Genomic DNA, 21,833 nt, shown 5'->3' on the forward strand with positions numbered 1-21,833 from the left:
AAAAAATGGAAGAGTGCGAAGGTCACTGATTCACGCCTGCCCCTCTTGACCGTTTTATTGCTACAGTGCAACCATAGTGCACTTTTAAACCACTGTGCTCGTTTTTATTTTTAAATGAAACGTGCAATCATTTTTTAACTACACCGAGTTAACGACACAAGCGGTGTCTTGGCTGGTCCAAAGTAGTGGTTTGGCATCACCATGGCAACAAACCAGCTCGTGTAGTGGCGCTATGATGTCATTCAATGAAATATAAAAATAGGACAATTGTAATCATTGGACTTTCTATCGAGAAAAATACAACTTTCTTTTTTTAAGAACTTTATTTTTGTAAGATTAGGACTTTTTATCAAAGAACTTATCACTTTATTCCATATTATGATTTCTTTGCATCTCGGAAAAAATATGACCCTTTTTTCAGCAATTCTGACTTTTTTTTCTCCCAAAAATGTATTAAAACTTTCTTTTTTAAAAATTTGTATTTGGACAAACATGAGACTTAGTTTTTGTAAGATTTGATTGAAGATTTGGAAAAAAAAATGTTGGACTTTATTTTCGAATATGACCATTTCCTCCATCAACGTTAAACTGTAAAAATGCTTGCATAATTAAACATGTTGCCTTTATTGGCAGTAAAATTATTTTTTCAAGGGTGTGTGCTGCATAGAGGACTCGCCAACTCATCCCACTGAGAGCCTAGTGTTGCTCAAAGTTCCATTTTGTGTCTTGCCAAGTCTTGATTGGAGTTTGTGTTGTACCTTTTCTGACTCGTAAATAAGACATGAAGGAATTGCTCGAAGCGCCTGTAACGAAATGCTAAAAATACTTCGACGGGCACCCTGCATGGACACCTTAAAGTGCCACTAAAGCGAGCATGGGCTCATGGTGACGCATCAGCAAACATTCAGTTGCAAATGATTTGACCTCTTTGGTGACTCCACGCAACTAAAGTGCTCTTCTGAGCCACTCAGGTCAGTCATCCAAATCATCTGAATCAGATTCTTTTGCAGGTGAATGTGCTCATTCGAGTCAGCCATCAGATTTACTTAATCATATGAGTCTGGAACGTTTCCGTTGAGTCAGTGACCCAAATCACCTGAGTCTGTGGCGATTCCGACGAGTCCGCTCCCTCGAGTCAGTCACCCAATTGGACAGGCTCAACCGAGTCTGCAGTGTTTCCAGGGAGTCAACCAACTCGAGTCATTCACCCAATTCAACTGAATAATCCGAGTCTTTCACGCTGCCACAACCGGCTTGCTGCACTCCTATGGGGAAAGATTTGTCTCAAAATTATTTACAGAAATATATCCACGATTTACACGTATTTCAGATCCACAAATATATCCGCGTTTTACACACGTGCTTTTCAATCTACAAATATATCTGTGATTTACGCGTTTTTTTTTTTTTAATGTTGTAAATCGCAGCTATATTTGTGGATTTGAAAAATTTGTAAATCACCAATATATTTCTGTAAATAATTTTGAGACAAATCTCTCCCCATGCACCCCTGGGCCCAGAGAGTTCACGCGAACCCCCCCCCCCCCCACACACACAACGTCCCACCCCACAACACCTCCCCCACACCCATCTGACCCTTCTCCAATTCCCAGCTGGTGGGGACCAGCTGAGTGTGACTCACTGAGAACGCTCACAAGCTCCTGGAACTTCTTGTGAGGGAGGGGGCTTGACAGCGGACTGCTGTGTGATGCCACTGTGTGTGCGTGTGTGTGCGTGACACATAGTGTAGAGTTGCTGTGAGCCATCCTGTGAATTAAGAAATTAAAAATTAATTCTGTTACATAAGTCTTTTCAAGCATTATTCAGGAAGAGCCTCAAAACTTCTTCCACTGATATCGTTGATGGCTTTTGTTTTGTAGCGGTACAAGAAGTCATCTTATTTTATTTGTCATTTATTTTTCTAAATCTGGATTGGCCTCACAGAATTATTTTGTCTTTACTTTAAATTTTTATTAGTTTTTTTATTGTATTTTTTTGTACACTTTTTATTTAGTTTGTTTCTGTTTGGATTATTTTTTGTTGATTGATTGATGGATTTGGATTTATTTTCAGTATTATTGAAGTATCTATTTAGCTTGATTGTTATGAGAGAATTCAAATTTTTCATTCATTTAGCTTTTCAAAAAATGTACAGTATTTATTCTCATTTATTTATTCATTTTAATTAGATTATCTTCATTTGATTTGAGTAATTGATTGAAATGATTAATGTATTATATATTTATTTAACCTTTTTTTGTATAATTGTAATTTTTTAATTTTTTTTATTTTTATATTATTTGACATACAGTATTTAATTGTAATGTAGAGTTTTATTTATATGTATTGTATTGTTTATTTATTCATTTCAAATTTATTTTAGTTTCACATTTTACTTGTCATATTTATTTTGGTTTAAAATGTATTTGTCATTTTTATCCATCTATTTGTATTTGAAATTTTTGTTTGATATTTATTTATTTAAATGTATCTAGTTTTATTTTGTTTTTACTTAATATTTTGGGGGGTTTCCGAGAATGTGTATTTTTAGTTTGAATTAAAAAATAATAATTTCGTAATTAGTATTTTTAGGTTTTTTTAAATTCAGTGTTAAAGTTCATTTTTAATTGTGTTCTTTTTTTTTTTTTTTTTTTTTTTTTTTTTAAACATTCATCTATCAAATGACTTTTGCAGAGATTACAGCCTGTATAATTTTGTACCTCAAAACGCTGACTCGTACTTCATCAACAGTTTGTCCTCAACGGTCGTGTTGCATTCATGTTCACATGGGAAAATAAGGAAACTGTGGACTGGACGTCGTCAGCCCAGCTGGACGCAATCGTCGACGACCATTTATGTTGTCACTCCCTGTCGTCAGTCTGACCTTCCTCACTCGTGTCTTTGATCTGTATGATCATTATCATCATCACATTCTTCAGCATCATCTTCATTCGCAGCACACCACCGCCACTATTTTGCCACCAAACATGTGTCCCCTGACCGCGCCTGCGAGCGTTTAAGCATCAAATGACTTCTATGTTGACTCGTGTGTGTGTGTGATGTGATTTTTATTCATCCTCCTCGTCCTCTCACCCTGCCAGGACCGCTGATTCAATTTGTATGTGGCAAAAGAAAGGGCCAATAGTGTGTGCGTGTGCGCATGCGTGTTGGTGGGCTCAATAGTCAACAACCCTGACCACCAACGATAATAAGATATCCTTTGTCATTATTATTATTATTATTGTTTATAATATCATTAATTAATGTTCAAACCAGACAGTTGTATAGCAATCAACAACAGAAAATAAAAGCATTCTTTACACAGTATTTATGTTTTTAACCTTTTTTCAGTTTTAGTGTGTTTTATTTCATCAAAATCTTTGTTTTTACTGGAAATTATAACAACTTTATTAGAAACTTTAATTGTATTTTTTATTAATGTTTTTTATTTTTATCTTAATTATCAATTCAGCATTCATTCATTTGTTCATCTTCCGTTCCACTTCTCCCCACTAGGGTCGCGGGCGTGCTGGAGCCTATCCCAGCTATCATCGGGCAGGAGGCGGGGTACACCCTGAACTGGTCGCCAGCCAATCGCAGGGCACATACAAACAGACAACCATTCGCGTGCACATTCAAACCTATGGGCAAAATTTCTAGAGTCTTCAATCAACCTATCATGCATATTTTTGGGATGCGGGAGGAAACCGGAGTGCCCGGAGAAAACCCACGCAGGCACAGGGAGAAAATTCAAACTCCACACAGGCGGGGCCGGGATTTGAACCCCGGTCCTCAGAACTGTGAGGCAGATGTGGTCACCAGTCGTCCCCCATGCCGCCTCCATCCATCCATTTTCTGAGCCGCTTCTCCTCACTCGGGTCGCGGGCGTGCTTTAGCCTATCCCAGCCTCCTGCCCAACTGGGAGGCGGGGTACACCGTGAACTGGTGGCCAGCCAATCGCAGGGCACATAGAAACAAACAACCATTCGCACTCACAGTCATTCCTACGGGCAATTTAGAGTCTCCAATTCATGCATGTTTTTGGGATGTGGGAGGAAACCGGAGTGCCCGGAGAAAACCCACGCAGGCACAGGGAGAAAATTCAAACTCCACACAGGCGGGGCCGGGGATTGAACCTGCGTCCTCAGAACTGTGAGGCTGACGCTCTAACCAGTCTTCCACCGTGCCGCCTCATTTCAGCATATTGAGGTTTAATTTGTTATTTTACAGTAAAAGTTGTTTTAATTTAAATTCATAAATTAGTATTTATAGACTATTTAAATATATTATAAATATACATTAGATTTTGTGTCTGTTTTGCGTTATATGCACGAGGGGCAGTCAAAAACTAATTAGCCCAATTAAATTTAATTTACTAATAGTTTCAATTCATTTAGTTGAAGTACTTGCTGTTTAAATACGAATTTGGAGGTTTACTTAAAAAACATTTTGTTTAAGCCTGTCCTCTTCCGGTCAGCCATTTTGGAAATGATGTCATTGTTGGATGCCAATCAGCAGCAGAGAGATGTGACCACCACTAAACATTTTCAAAAGGTTACAAAATGTTTATGGGGAAGCTGCAATAATGCAACAGGAATCAAAGGAACAAAAGGTATTGGGAGAGTGTAACATGAATCACAAAAACACAACAAATATCAAAGAAAATTAACAAACAAAGGAATGTAGCAAGGTAACGAGTGAAGGTGTGAGGAATTTAAAAAAAGAAAAAAAACTCGTTTGCCTTAAAGCCGCAACCAATCCTCAATCAGCTCATTAGCATACCAATTACTAGTTCAATTAAAAATTATCATCACCAGCGAAGACGGAAGATCGAGGAAAAGCGAATGATGAGCGTCTCTTTTTTCTTCATGTAATCGTGTAAGAACGTAGTGATAACACGAACGATGCTGACAGTGCAGGACCTATTTTCTGCTCCATGATGATGATGATGATGATGATGATGAAGATTGTCTAAGTGAGTGCTCCGAGCTGTTTTTAATCCACACGTCAGTCCTCATTGGCCGTGTCAACTCCAAACAAGTGGAGCGCGTCGTTCCGACCCTTTGGAACAAACTGAGTATTCAAAAACAGCACTCATTAATATAGTTAAGATTTTGCTAAATGAATTGAAAAACACCAGACGCACATTTGGAGCCTTTGCGTGACAAAACCAGCAGGAACTGCACTGATGTGTGATAACGGGCCTGGAGGAGATGTTACCTTCTATGGGGTACAAAATATTAGCATTATTAGCCCGGGATACGACAAAGTTGGTGCAACAAAAAGTATACGGTAGTTTTTTATTTTTTCTTGAACTAATTAACTAAGCAACTAACTCGCTGACAGATCAACCAGCAAACTGACTGACGGACTGACTGAATGACTGACTGACTGGCAAAGTGATTAATTTACTGACCAAACTGGCGACCAACTAACCAATTAATCGGCTGACTGACCGACTAAGTAACAAACTGACTACCAACCCAATCTAGTAATGAACCAACTAACAACCCGACTAAATAGCGGACCAACTGAGCAGCAAACTAAATGACCAAACCACTGACCAACTAACTAACCAGCTGGCGGACTAAGTAAGCGACTAATGATTGAACCCGAAAACTCACTGACTAACTAACTAAACAATTGCCTGACCAACCAACTGACCGAACACACAACTAAATACCAAAGTGACTGACAGACCAACAGACAAGCTACCAAACAGATACACTCACCAGCTAACTAACCAACTGATTCACTGAAACAGCAACTAATTGGCTAACTGACTGAATGACCAACTAACTCAGCTGACCAGCCAACCACCCAACTAACCAACTACCTGACTGACCGACCAAATGAACAACCAAATAAAGGCCAAACTGACTCACTGACCAATGAACTAACCGTCTAACTGACTGAATGACTGATGACCAACTAGCTTAACTGACCAATCTACCAACCAACTAAGTAACTAATCAAATAAATTAATGACCTAATAAATGACTGATTGACCAACCAACCAATCAAAAAATGGCCAAACCGACGACTGACCAACTAAATAACCGACAAACTGACTGGCAAACCAACCAGATAACTGACAAGCTAAGTAACTGATCAATTGACCAAGAGACTAACTGGCTAACTAGCTACCTGGCTAACTGACTGAATTACCGATGACCACCCAACCCAATGACCCGCCTGCCATCTGACTGACTATCTAACGGACCAACCAACTAACTAAACAAGTTAAAAAAATGTAACTCGAAATTTAAGCTTGCCGCAATTTGTGCTTGGCAGAGGGACCAAGCGGGCCAGCTTGTTGTTCACAGAGGTTGCACAGAACGACATGGTAGAGGACAAACAAAATGAATCACAACGTTTCATATGCAGCATCACTGCCAGGAAGCAGACAGACACAGCTCAACAGAGGGAGCTTGTTGCCAGTGTGTCTGTATGTGTGTGTGTGTGTGTGTGTGTGTGTGTTTGCACTGTGAGTCCTTCAAACAAGGGGTGAATATACAGCAGACCAACACAAACTAATGGTTTGGTTTAGGATTTCAAGTGGATTGAGGATTGGTGGGTGCAGAGATTAGCCTCCCCCATAAACAGATTAGCAGTCAAAAATTAGCATCAGGTGCTAACGTGTTGTTGACGCGAGGAAGCATCCACGATGACTTGTTGACACGTTCAAGTATGCAAGACATTGATCATAAGGCACACACACACGCGCGTGCGCACACACACGCACATGTGCTCTTTCACACAAACACACAAAACTGATGTGTCTGGGGATTAAGCAAAACAGTGCAAACAAACGTGTGATGTAAATCTGCATAATATTCTGCACCTAAATTCATGTTTAATCTCCCCTGATACACGAACTCTGTCTTAATTCATGAGTAATAGAATAAATCCTGTTGGAAACTGACTTGGAACATGTCTCACACTGGCCCTTCAAGAGACAGAGAGCAAAGAGAAAATAGCAGCAGGTGTCTCAGGAGACGTTTCGCCTCTCATCCGAGCAGGCTTCATCAGTTCGTGCAACAAGGCTTAGTTAGAACGCACTAGCCAGTGTTTGTGTAGAACTATTTATGCTCCAATTTAGAAGCATGCCCCGTACCACGTATGACAAGAATGAAGTGGGGCTCACTAATTACAAACATGCAATGGGGAAAAGCACTACTGTAGAACTGAAGGCAGGCGCAGTATTTGGCAAGTCTGAGCATGCTATTTCAACAACTCTAATCACTATTTGCAGTCCAATTACCAGTCTCAGTTCCCCAATCCAAAAAGCCACAAATTACTATGATTTTGATATTGCTGCTTGAATGATTCACATACACATTAATGCACACGCGCACAAGCACAGACGCACGCGCACACACACACACACGCACGCACACACACACTCATGCACACACGCACATTGTTCACTAGCACATGTACACACACACACGCACACGCCCACACACACTCTGTCTGATCACGTTGACATTAACAAGACCACTAGTTATCATGAAGCTTGACGACGTCCTTGACCTCTTGTAACGACTCAATCAAGAGGCAGACATGCACCCAGCTCGCAAACACACACACACACACACACACACACACACATAGGCGCTTGGGTAGAGATTTAGCGCGTAGCATCTGTCAGTAATGATGAACCTTTCCATCCATCACGACGTCTCAGAGCGTGGTATACACACATGCACACCCACGACTCACACTAGGACCTTTTGGGTTGCGTGGGTTTGAAGGATTTATTGAAAATCAATGTGTTCCTTCTACTTGTTCATGAAGTCGAGTTCGTTGTCAACCACGTTTGACACAAGCTGGGCAACAGAGCTGCAACACCAGTGATTGGTCGGCTGTGTCACTCTTCATTGCTCGGTCAATGTGTCGATCATAACACCTAAGGTCAGTGACTGACTAGCGACCATTCCATTGTTTGTCTATATTTGCCCTGCTATTAACTGGGGACCATTCCAGAATGTACTCTGCTTCACTCACCAAAACGTGAGCTAGTAACCTTAATGGGTTGTCCTTGAGTTTTGATTACAGGTTTTAGCGACCAAAGGCCTAACCCAGCTGACTTTGTCCAAGAGGCGGACGGAACTGTTCGCCAATCAATCGCTGGGCACATTCATGCTCACATTCACACTGATGGAGAATTGAACCTCAACCAATCATGCTTTTTTTTTAACCTGTCCTGTTCAGCTGCATGGTCATGCAGAATGGTGGATCTGTATACCTTTTAAATGCTGGAACCGTTTTGCTGTGTAACAGCAGTGTTCTTCTTTAGACCTTTTTGAGCACTATTGATTTTTTTTCCATACATTTTGAACACAATCTGAAAAGGCACTTTTTTCTTTTAAAAAGTGATTGCTGCTCGGCGTTAACTTTTTTCCCCATCCCAAATCTCTTTCACACCGCACCAACACAATACAGAGACAAAAACACAAACCTGCGACAGAGTGACAAGTTCAGAAAAATACACTTAAAAAACTGTTTGGATGCTTGGATGTTATGCGTGTGTGGTGTGTGTGTGTGTGTGTGTGTTGTATGCATGCGTCCCGTTCATTTTGAATTTGAGGACTTGGCAGACCATTCATCTCACGCTCCACCTGGCTCAGCTCATAAGCTCCACTTCCTGTTAAGACCATGCCTCGATCTACCCTCTCTCGCTCTGACATGTTTCGCTCAAAGCCCCTCCAGCTAACATCTAGCAGATGCTAAAGTTTCGCGACGTCAGTCACTACGCACAAAACCAGCCATCAATAGGTGTTGAACAACTACAATTTTTTTGTAGTCGACTATGTTGTATCGACTATATTAATCGACGACTGATCATTGATATTTTTTCATGCCCAAAAACCTGATTAGCGATTAGTCGACTTCAAGCTTTAAACGGCGATGTGGAGTAGTAAAGTTGACTTGTCGACGATGCCTGTGAATATTCTCATTGGTCCAGGTCATTTCATTCTCAGGACATTGAATCATTCGCAACTGGACTGTTCTGGTTGTGGAGCTGCCCCACAGTCCCAGGATGTGTTTTTGTGTTATTTGGAGGCATACTGCGTTTCTTTGGAATGGATGAAAGGACACCATAGTAAGTAGGAGATGTCGTAAGCCCCTTCCTCTGTTAACCAATGGCTTTTGCAACTTTGTGTATATGGCCTCTCTCACTCCTCTTTCAAACCATCTGTCTTTCCCGTCCAGAATATACACATTTTTGTCCTCAAAATAGTTCTATTTCTCTTAGGGGCGCAGGTAGACAGCTGAGTCTTGACCTGAGGAGTCCGTTTGCGTTGTGCCATGCATCTGCTCAGTGGTTGCTTGGTTTCCCCAATCTATGTATCTGTGCATTCCTCACTGCACTTGACCGCATACACCAGATTGCTTTTCTGTGTGTGGGGAGGTCTTTGGGATGTACCAGCCTTTGTCGCAGGGTGTTATCAGGTTTGCAGTGTACCAGAACGTTGTGTTGGTCCACCTTGCTCTTCTTCCATCTGGAATTAGATGCACGTTTCACAAATGACCAGCTGGGGTAACAGATTTTGAGGGTCTCCCTCACATCTCTGTGCGCTTTCTCTTTGGCCTGAGGACTGGTTGGAATGTTATGTTGAAGGGTACGGATAACGCCCAGTTTGTGTTCTCGAGGGTGGTGTGAGTCAAACAGTAAGTTGGGATAGGTTTGTGTGGGTTTTCTGTAACATGGAAGCCCATGTTGTCTCCAATGTAGACATCACAGTCCATAAAAGAAGGCAACTTGTTTTGGACGTTGGTTTGGGGTGTCCCTTTAACTTGGAGCATAGTTTTTTTTTTAGTGCTGTCCTAACTAAAGGCCTCTTTACACTCCCGCGGTCGCGTGGCCGACAACGCCCGCATTGCATCACATGACCACGTCTGCGTAGCTTGCCGCGCACCCGACAAAAATAGTTGCTGCGCGTCGAACGCCGCGGAGATCATCTCTCGTGATTGGTCCGTTTTAGTCACATGCTGTGATGACGTACCAGCGTGCCTCTTGGTTCTACATACCATCTACGTCGCCGCCTTCTCGATCGATTTTGCAGCATAATTAAACGTACCATCTGGTCATCAGAATCAGAATCATCTATATTTGCCAAGAATGTCCAAAAAAAACACACAAGGAATTGTGTGGTGTCCTATCCAATACCAGCTGTAGCGACACCCCCGACTTGGAGGAGAACTGCACCACACTTTCAAAACAGCGCGCGTGGGTTGCGCTTGAGTATAAAGGCAAACTACGTGAGGGACAGCCACAGGGACGTCAGCCCGGGTATAAAGAAGCCTTAAGTCTTGTTGCATGAACCGACGAAGCCTGCTCGGATGAGAGGTGAAACGTCTTCTATGACACACACAATAGTCCAGTTGCAATCAGTTCAATTCCCTGGAAATGACTCGTCGACTCATCAGTTTGACGCCTACTTGTCAACTGGAATCCATTGTTTGGTCGACATGTCAGTCATTCAACGTGGCACCGGCGATTGGTTGTTTGTCACTTACTTCTCATTGGTTCATTCATAATGAATTATGGGTTGATGTTTGGACTTATATTCTTTATGCAGACATTGGCCACTCTACATGTCAATCGCAACACTTATCGTTTTTTATTTTTGTGACTTTTTTTTTTGTGTTTACTCTATATGGACCAGTCTACATTAGGAGTTGAATTGACTAGTGAACGTGTTGACGATACCACTCCGCAATGACGCAATCCTCTTCCTCCTTCCACTGACCTCACTACTTAACTCACTCATCCAATCACAAATTACAGACACTTTAATGTGTTCGGATTTGATAAAACTCTTGTAAAAATTGATGAAACACAACTGCAGATTTGCTACAATACAGTACATGATCATAATCAGTTAGTGTTAAGAGTTTTAGCATTTTTGACTGCGAGGCAATGTCCAAATGCAAACAGATGAGCGTGTGTCTGAATGTGAATGGATGAACGAGTTGGAGGGTGTTGCCTGTGGAACTGAGGACAACGGGAGAGTGAGTGAGTAAGGTTGTGTTAGCTAGTTGACCACTGAAAGATAAAATCTGTGAAATCATTGATTAATTGAAATCAACTTCACTATCAACACCTTAGCGTTGACTGCAAAAAAAAAAACGTGTCAATCATTACACCCAGCATAGCTGACTTGATTGGATTTGTCACTAATCTTCATTGATTGGTCTATGGGCCAATTCTTAAAAATATAACATACGTCCCGCAGCTCGGAGGTTTCATAATCCCCCATCCACTAAAGAGACAGATGAGAAAAAGATGGCAGCCACCGTGACCTAGCTTTGCAATGTGACCAGCGGAGGTTTAACCATATTGAACTGAATGGCGAAAATCCATTTGAAGTCATCGATCCCGATCCACGCCGTTGCGACTGTTCCCTAAACATCGATTTCCTCCTTAAAGCCCGATCCATTTCATGTGCTTTCATGTGTTGGCTCCTCCCAGGTCCAACATGTCTTCTTTTGCGAATACACGCCTTTAAGTTGCCATACAATAGCTGTTTAGCGCTAGTGTGTCCATGTGCGTGCGTGTGAGAGGACACTGGGGTCCATTAGCTTTGCATGTGTACAAAATAAGAGGCCGACAAATCGTTTTATGTCACCGCCAGTGAGCCGGCCGGCGTGCACGTTTGTTTGTCTGCACACAATGCCGCCGCATCGCTTTCACTCAGTTTATCTGTGACATTAGCGTGTGTCCGAGCCTCCAAGTGTGTGTGTGTTTGTCTGTGCATGTGTAGCAAGTGCGTGTAGCGTAATGTGTGTACTTGAGACTGTGAAATCCTATTAAGCGTGGTATAAAAAGAAAACTCTTTGGCACGCCGCCTGCTCAGAGAGACAAACTTGTGTTTGCGTACCTGGGCTGTTATGTTGCTGACTATTATTGGCTTTATTATTTTATTTATTTTTCATTATTATTATTTTATCATTCAAATATTTATTTAGGTAGCCGTTCAGCCAAACTGGATGCATCGCTTCAGGGCAATGAAACCATGTGACCCCTCCCAGCCAATCAGTGATCAAAAGCAACAAAATAATATATGGTAAAAAACAAAATAGTCAAATACAAAAATATCAGATAGGAGTATTATACTGTTTCATGCTGCTTGTCCTCATTTGAAATTTGTTGTATGCTATGTCTAATCATTTACGAATGCAATTTAATCAGGGCATTTTTTTAAATAAATAATTTAAAATGTAAATTCATATGTTGTATGATAATTAAATTAAATGACATCAAATATATACAAAACGTGGTTACACTTTTGTTGGCTCTATCTCACCCAACACCTATAAGAATAGCCACAAAAGGAATGAAGACGCTGGTTTCTTTTGCTCATGAGGAGGGCGTATGGGAGATTGTTCAGATTACAGCCTCTCATCACGCTCGAAACAAACTCTCCCGTCGCTCCTGTATTTATTTGAAATAGGGAGGTTTTACAAGACATAACATACTACGCTTATAAGACACAACACACTAAGTGGAGGGTTTCAAGGTGAAGACATGAGACCAACACCTGCCACGTCCCCGGCCACGTCCTTGGTCAAGGCGCCCTTCTCTCTGATGAGTCCTGCTGAGTCATCTTGAAGGCGCGACATCTTCCTTTCTCAAAATCGTCCATAATACTAATGCAAGCTGAGCAAATAAATGATAACTTCTACAATATATTGAACAACCTTTTAAGGTGTGATTTCCTACATGCAGCATGTTGATCATTACATTTTGGAAATTGTTATTAAATAAAACCATGTTTATTATTGTTAACATTTTAGAAAATGTGAAAATTAAACATTTCTTTGTTCATTTACTAGCATATGTATGCACATAAATTGTTAAATTATAATGTATGAAATCATATATGATACAAGAATAATACAATAAAATTTCAACAGATACTTGAAAAGTACATTAAAATGTAGTAACGTTTTCCAAGTCCTGCATTTTACTACAATAATATTTCAAATATATTATACATATATAATTGATGATGTCATGTTCAAAATTAAATATGTATCTAATATTTTAACAAGAAATAAGACCCTCAACATAATATTAGAAACAGCCTTGTATTTTAAAAATGAAATTGAAAATAAATATGATAAATATGGTGTATAAAAGACTTTTTTTGAAGAACAAATATGCATGAGCATATCTGTAACTTATGCATATTTATTTCAGTGGAAGGCTGATGATATTTCCCAGGAAACAAATGAAGTAAAATGTGAGACACCAAATGGGCCTCGAGGTCAGGAGGCATCAACTGTTTTTGTTCTTGCAGCCACAGCACACTGCAGACATTATTAGCACATGAAAGTCATAAAGTGTATTTGAAATTTACATAAGTGTCTTTCTTCGAGCAACTTGACGGAGCCTCCGGGAGCCGGTGATAAAAAGCAGCGTGTGTCATTCACGGTGATGATAGACCCGAGCTGCCTTGACATCACTGGGAGCGTTTTATTTTTATTACAAATTATTAAACATGCTACTTATGATGCAAAATGTTAGGAAATAAGGGCAACATAAAGGCAAGATATTTCGATGGGGCAGGAATGAGGACTGACTTGTCTTTGGTGTTCACCCGCTCCATCGAAAACTCCAAATTGTCTTCAGTCTTCATGCAAAGAAGTACTGTAGGTAAGAACACACAAAGACAATTGGCCTGTTTTTGTGTCAATTTTTCCCCTTTCCGACAAATAAAGATAAATAATAGATAAATCGCTATATAAGTGCAGTCCATTTACCATTTACCAAACGCAAATAAATGTCTGTCTGTGACAGTGACAAATCCTAGACAATTAGAATGCGCAAGCAATCATAAATAGATGAAAAATGCAAGTGGCAAGTACAATTTATCCAAAAGGTTACTTAAGTAATGACATTAAAGTAATGTGTTACTACTCACCTTTGATAGATACTTCATCAAACAAAACATATGTTAGGTTCGTCAAAGACTCAAACAAAGACATGAGACTCTATTTTTGTGGCTGGCATAAATCCAGAGCGTGGCAAAACTCTGCGGGGAGGCGGGTTAGACCTGGTGGAAGTATTTTCATGGAGCAGCTCACCGTGCGCATCGAAAAGTGGGATGTATGCACAGGGCTTCATTCCCGTTCCGTTTCAATCCTGTTCAATTGAAGCAGCGCCTCTCTTTTCCTTTAAATGTGGCATGCTAAAAGCGCACCGACAGTTTTTGACATGACGAAAGGAGAAAATGATTTGCTTGAGTCTGGAAAGTCAAAGTGCACAAAGTACATTTATACGAAACTGCAAGCAGACCTCCACAGCCAGATGATGGAAAGTTCAGTACGGAGGAGATCACAGATCATCTTTGATGTTTACAAAAACACATATGTTACATTCATTTAAGACACCGAAGTATCTTCAGTGTTCAAGAAAATTCTACGTTAGGTCTGTTGGAAACTAAATTGCCTTTTGATGTTTTCAAAAACACGTATTTTAGCTAAATCAAATACTCTTAATTGTCTTTGATGGTAACAAAAACATGTACATAAGGTTGGCCAAAGAAGTAATTGTCTGTGATGTTTCCAAAACGCGTACAGGTCACTTTCGAATCTTTTTAGAATCAATTCTCCTATTGACTATTGGTCGAATAAGAATTATTATTATTATTATTACTATTATTATGAATGTATTTTTAAACTACTAATATGCATTTTATTCTCATTTCTGAGAGATGGACTTCAATACTTAAACTGCATATGTTGGTACTGAGTATGGTATCAACTTGGGTGTACAGACTTGGAGACAGCAACATGCTAAATGCTAAATGGTCAGAAAACGCTAACTACCATTCAGCTCACTCATAATTCATGTTGTATGTGCATTACACATCTAACGGTGTCTTTAAAATCACTTATAGACGCTCCTCTGTCGTTGTTGGTCAAGTTTATCAGTGGTCCAACACATAAATGTCAATGTGACAATTATTATACACAATAAATGTCCGTGTGAAACATTGCTTCTGGCAGCACTAATATGGTTCTGGGCGAAACTTTTTTTTGGGTCCCGGCGGCGCTTCAAGGCAGATATTTTGCGTCGACCTATTTTTGAAGTCGACTTATCCGAGTTATTCGGTTTTTTTTCCGCCCCCCGCCCCCCCCCCCCCCCCCCAGCCCTCTACCCGTACGTTGAATTCATCAAAGACTTTGATAGGCGTAAATGGTGTCACTTGCGTGATTGACAGGTGATGCGCAAACCAAGGTCACATGACTAGAGATGCAGGAAGTGCACTTCTTCTTCATCTTCAGCAGCTTGACTGTCAATGTCAGCGAGTTAGGGGGGAAAAAAACATTCCCATTCACATTCATGGCGCGCTCCATCCTTCTCTCACTCTCGCTTCCCCTCACCTCTGCTTCCCATCCCCTCTTTGTTCCCTTTCTCCTCGGAATACTAAAGCGCCTTATGTAACTGCCGGCCGAGGCTCATCATCTGTCCCCGGCAAGCAACGCGGATTTACACGTGCCGGCCGGTAGATGGACGGCAGATGACGCTCACATACACAGGTAGCAAAAGTACTCACACGAACTACTTAAGTACAAGTGCAGTTACTCAGTGTAGGGGAGTAACAAATTACATGTGACAATGTTGCCTAATTTAATTACAAAATGTACGTAATTGTAATACGTTACATTACTGTGAGAAAATTCTACACATTTTAAACTACAATTGCTTTTGTACATTTTCATGATAACAATTAAGTAACATTTTAAAAATAGCCGCAAAAGCTCCAATTTATCTTATTGAATTTTTAATTTTTTTGTCCCGTTTGGCTGTTAGGTCAAGCAGAATGGAAGCTCTGTATCCCTTTTATGCCGGAACAGTTTTATTGTGTCACAGTGGAGTTTTTAAGCTCCCGCTGTGGTTTCTTAGTATCATAATGGATATTTATTGAGAATCAGAGTCGAGCAGTCGAACAGAACAAAGTTTCTAGAGGGGAGTGAGAAAAGGTGACAAAAGACAAAGCACTAACTGTAAACAAGATGAGGAAAGTAAATCCTTATATATCCAGAACAATCAAACATTAGGTATGAGTGTTGCATGGGGCAGTAGTGCTGCACTCTGTGAGGGAAGGACAGGACAAGATAGGACAGGACAAGGACAGGAAGCATGCAGGACGAGGCTCGTGAACCCGGCTGTCCAACTGAAGTGTGGTGGCAGTGGCAATGTAAATTATAAAAGTCTATAGAACCAGAATGTGAGTGAGGGCATACCCAAGCAATTCGCATATACATGAGTTATTTGTCGGAATAAGTGAGTGGCCCCACACCCAGAGAAGAAGTCCCACTGGATGTGTGCCTGCGGACACATGCAAGTGAATTGACACCGTTTCGCATGCACAATGACTGACAGAAGCTCGGATTTATCAACTTCCTCGTTCTAAAGCCGACGCTTGTGATTGACTCGCTATGGTCATGTGCCATTCTGCCGTAGTCTCAAACATGAGCTAATGTTTTTCAAATATGACCTCGTAGCGCCACCTTTTGGTGCAATTTAATAGTTTATCTGAGATTTGGACAAGGTTAGACCAGGTACGACTCTCATGGCTGTACATTCGTAGACTGCGTAACGTGCGCCAGAGCGCAAATGTTGCGCATCTTGATATTCGTGCCAGTGCAAGGCTGGGAGGTGTGTCCTTCGGCTTCAGGAGCATGTGACATTTTGGTGACTGAGGTCACCAAAATGACACCTGACGTCATTTTCGTGCAAGTGCAAGACTCGCTGTCCGTCTAAAACTTAGACCTGCTAATACCACATCTAAGTTGTGGAGCGGGGATTTCAACCCTCTAATTCATTCATGAAATTAATTAATTGAATGTATTAATATGATTATCATTAGGGATTGGTATAGAGAATCGGTGTTATTGCATTGAGTTGTTAATTAAGCTTGCATTGTGGAATATGCCTCATTGTCTGCTGAACCCTTTATACGAAACCTTTGAAATGTTTCAGATAAATGCACATCGATTACGGGAATTAAAAGGCCAAGTCTTTTAAAGGCCAAAATTTAGATGAAAAATCATTGAAAAACAAATCAGAAAAAATAAGGCAAATAAAAACCAAGGTTCCACTGTATCTGTGTTCATATGTAGGAAGTAAAAGTAAAAGGTCATCAGAAAATTAAATAGTCAAGTACAAATACCTGAAAAATCCACTAAAGTACAGTAATGAAGTATTTGTACTTGGTTATTTCCCACCACAGTTCACAGAGCTGGTTTTCCCCCTCTCCCGGCCGCTTGAAGGCTTCTATAATAGAAATGTCTGTCACACTCCAATCACTTATGGAAGTGTCCATCATTCCCGAGTCCCCCTCTCCATCACCCCCTTGTCCCTAATCCCAGAGGCAGTGGGGATGCGTGGTGACGATGTGAAGTGGCATTCTTTTTATTTCCCGTCCAAAGTCAATCAACGTGATGAGAGGGAAAGACGAGAGGAGACTTGAAACAAGTCATGTTCTTAAAGATGGCTTTGAAATATGGACCACGAGCTCACAATTCTGACACCAATTGTTGTGAGGCCGGTCAGTCTTTGGATCCCCCTTCTGGTACCTATTGTTGTGGCAATATGATTTTATATTGCAAAATACCAAGCGGCTGATTTTCTAAAGGTTTGCCATGAAAAAAAACGGGCCAAAACTTGATGGCGCATATGAACAGATGTGGAAGCTCATCTACCAACCGTGCGCCACCAGTATTGCAGCTGCCAAATTGCCACGCAGTTCATTTTGCACCATGTGGGAGGAGTATATCGTTAGCCTATGATCATAATTGCCAAGTCATTTTTAGAATGATTTTGGGGGGGAAGAAAAGCACAAATTCATCAGTCAAGAAGAGTCCAGATTTAACCTTTGCCATGACCTGGATATTTTTTATTGATATTTTGAGAGTAAATTGAAAATTACTTAAACTGTGATGCCATTTGGCTAATGATCTGCAAATAGATGGATTCGGCATGCGTAATGTGATTTATGGATCAAATGTTGTGGCATCATTTGTGTATGTTACTGTCGTCAACACTGAGAAACACCAAGAGTTGTCTTCAATGTTTTGTGCGGCTAGTCAAGGCCTGGATTCCCACTTTGGGGAATCACTAACAATTGTCTTTACCTTGTTCTTGGGGGCTGCTCAATCCTTGGCTGCCACTTCTGACGCCAATTTCTGTGGCAGTATTCTTCAGCATTAGATGTCAGCTGACACAGAGAAGAAAAACAAACAAGCGACATTTAACGTTCAAAAGCACACCGTGACAAACCAAACTGGACCGTACCGAGCCGTTTCCGTAGCAACAGCCCTTTAAGATCCTCGGCGGAGGTAATCAGATTACAGCAGTAGCGAGGGGGCGAGCTCGGCAAGGAGGAGACGGGGATGGAGCGGAGGATGTCGAGAAGGACGCAAATGAGAAGACCAAGGCACTGAAAATTCTCCGGCAGTGCCTTTCAACTCCTCTTTCGAGCTTTTAAGCAGGCAGAGCTACAGGTCGCCGTTGTGGCCGCTGGCAAAGAAAAGAAAATCTGTGAAGCGCTCACGTCCATAGATTGTGACATGGAATACTTTAATTACTGAGCAAGGCGAGCTAACATGCAGTTTTAAAACAAGGAGCACAAGTAAAAATCTCAAAATATGTTACTATAGCTATGGAGCATATTTGTCTACCTATTCAAAGTGAGTAACAGTATTTTATGGATTTTTTTTTTATCAACAGGAGAATGTTTCACTTTCCAACATTTGACAGCTAAATGTTTTCTGTTTGATATGCTTTGGACACCAGCATGACAATTTTCTTTTGTTTTATCAGATAATGGATGGATGTTTATCTTTTATCATTTATTTTCAAATGTTTCCTTTTTCCTTTTACATTTTTATAATTTTAATATTAAATAGCATTCTTGAGTATTTCCAGTATTTTATTTTTAGCATTTTAAGTAATAAAAAATTTAAATGACAGTTTTTAATCATTGTTTCAGTGTATTTTCATTTTTATTTTAAAAAATGCATGATTTGATTTGTATTATTAATTGTGTAAATTATTTTATTGATTTGAATACTACTACAGTTTAATTTAATTTTCAAATCTATCATCTATCCTTCCACCCATCATTCATCTATCTTCCCTGTTGCACACTAGCTGGAAACTAATGGCGATGCTAGCAATCGTTTGCAGGTACTTGTGCGCACACTAATTCATTAAAGTTAATCACGCGTTATGATGTGATTGTCCTTATTCTCCTTTATCTGCCGTCAACACGGCGTAGTTAAATGGCCAATAAATACATCTTTTACCACGTCATGTTTTGAACACGTGATCTCCATTGCCAGACAGGAGTGTCCATCAAAAGCTCAACTGTCAAAACAGAGTTGACAGAGTTTTTTTTTTATTTTATTTTTTTATATAAAACTTTGTTTAAATGGACCAAAGTGTCTGGGAGATGTTATGATGTCTTCCAAACACATACTGCCTCTACCACTCCGACCTTGTTACGACAAGAGCTGATTGTCGTTACTTTGCTTTAATGAATCATATTGTATTAATGTATGGTGATGGCCGCCAAACCCGAGCTTGTTCCACTACTGTGCCTTTGTTGCTTTTGTAAGCGGAAAACAAAAGACTCAAAATACTGTCGAGACAAATCGGTTTACTTTCCTTTGTTTTAATGACCCAATTGTCTGAGATGCTTCCGTTCTTAGTGCCAACCTAAGAGGCCTGAGAATAGCCAGAAGGCTGCGGATTTTTTTTGCAGAAAAGTACAAACTCAGAACACCGTCAACACAGGAGTTTATTGTTATAACTTTGTTTTAATGAACCAAGAGTCAGCGACGCATCCTGACGTCCACCAAACGTGAACTTCTTCTTTTTAGACCACTCCAGCCTTGTTGATTTTATTTGCAGAAATCCAAGACTCACAACACAGTTGAGACAATAACCGTTCTTGTTGACTTTGCTTTAATGAACCATGTGTCAGAAACGTGTCATCATCCATCAAACTTGTATTTCCTCTTGATTGTCGACAATCTTGGACGAAAAACATAATGTTTTGAGCAATCGTTACGCAGCTCTGGTTACTTATGTGTTTTCTTCATCTCCAGGGATCCAGTCCACACCAGAATTTTGAGGATGAGAAAGCACGAGAGGAAGTGCTCATTCAATCAAAACGGATTAGGGCCGTTAAAGACATGAGGACGGACCAATCAGGACCACATTTCACCTCTAATTAACAACCTGGAAGTAGTTGAAGCCTCCATTCTTCTTCCATTCTGTTCACTTGCTTCCTGTTCCTGTGCATTTGTGGGTGACTTTCTCCAATGGATAGTGTGGCGACAATTTACCAGGCCCAACGGCCAAAACAGAACGCCAGGGGGGGGTTTTCGCCCGCCATCGGCTCGTTCCTGGGCTGGCTCGCCCTGCTGTCCGTCATGCGGTTGCCGGCGGCGATGGCCGACTGTTGGCTCATCGAGGGTGAAAAGGGCTTTGTGTGGTTGGCTATTTGTAGCATGAACCAGCCACCCTACGAGGCCATCCCAGCTCACATCAACAGGTAATAGCGGTTCAGGCTCCGCTTTGATTGACGGGCCGACCCCAGTCTTTGACCGACATTTGTCTACCGCCTTTGTGTACCGACTGCAGCACCATAGTGGATCTGAGGCTGAACGAGAACAAGATCCGCTCGGTACACTACTCTTCGCTCAGCCGCTTTGGCAACCTCACTTACCTGAACCTCACCAAGAACGACATCAGCTACGTGGAAGACGGAGCCTTCTCGGCGCAGTTCAACCTGCAGGTAAAGCAGCATTGGCACATGGTAAAAGTGACAGGTTGAGCGATCACATTGACACACGGTTAAAGTGACAAGGTAAGCGGCAGCATTGACGTGGTTAAAGTGACAAGCTATGCGATGCATTGACACATGGTAAAAGTGACAAGTGATGACATTGACATGCAGTTAAAGTGACAAGGCAAGTGGCAGCATTGACACATGGTAAAAGTAATGCTGCAAATGACGGCATTGACACTAGGTCAGATTGATAAATTAACTGATGGCATTTACACCTCATAATAGTGACAGGTTAAGTGACAACAATGACAAATGTTAAAAGTGATGAGGAAAATTACGGCACCAACACATGGTTAAACTAAAATGATAAGTGACGCATTGATACATTCTTAAAGTGATTCGGTAAGTGACAACGTCGTAAGTAAAAACATTGACACATGGTAGAAGTGATGAGGTCAATGAAGGCATTAACATGTGGTCAAATTACAAATTAAGGTAAAAGTGACCAGGTAAGCGACGGCACTTACAGATGCCAGCCGGTGACATGCAAACGGGAGAGGATGCATAGACTTGAGTTTGGATCATCATGTAAAACATCAAGAGTGTGCTGAGCCAGCACCTCTCTCCGCAGTATCTTGCTGGAGATTACCTGTAATCCCACTTGTTTTTGCCTCCCCCCCCCTCCTTCATCACACCATCCCTGCTACCTCCCCCAAGGTTCTCCAGATGGGCTTCAACAAGATGAGGAACCTGACGGAGGGAATGCTGCGAGGCCTGGGCAAGCTGCAGTACCTTTACCTGCAGGCCAACCTCATTGAGACCGTCACGCCCAACACCTTCTGGGAGTGCCCCAACATCGAGAACATTGACCTATCCATGAACAGGTACCTTTTAAACGGGAGAATGGCGCCCCACCACTGGTTGGTGATCAGTCCAATGGGGTATCCCGATACTTACCCATGACCCTGAACAGGCTAGACCAGGGGTGGGTAAAATGTCGTTCCGTTCCGA

General features: G+C 41.1%; 1 protein-coding gene across 1 annotated transcript in view; it reads left to right on the plus strand.

Annotated features, from left to right (window-relative positions):
* LOC133403721 (protein ELFN1-like) overlaps nt 1–21,833 on the plus strand; it is a 75,550-nt gene that overhangs the window by 50,303 nt on the left and 3,414 nt on the right. The window contains 5 exon segments of the mRNA XM_061678900.1: nt 20,137–20,242; nt 20,278–20,333; nt 20,335–20,585; nt 20,675–20,828; nt 21,540–21,706. Coding sequence (XP_061534884.1) covers nt 20,137–20,242; nt 20,278–20,333; nt 20,335–20,585; nt 20,675–20,828; nt 21,540–21,706 — 734 coding nt within the window.

The sequence above is a fragment of the Phycodurus eques genome, chromosome 6 (genome assembly GCF_024500275.1).
Source record: "Phycodurus eques isolate BA_2022a chromosome 6, UOR_Pequ_1.1, whole genome shotgun sequence".
Taxonomy (NCBI): domain Eukaryota; kingdom Metazoa; phylum Chordata; class Actinopteri; order Syngnathiformes; family Syngnathidae; genus Phycodurus; species Phycodurus eques.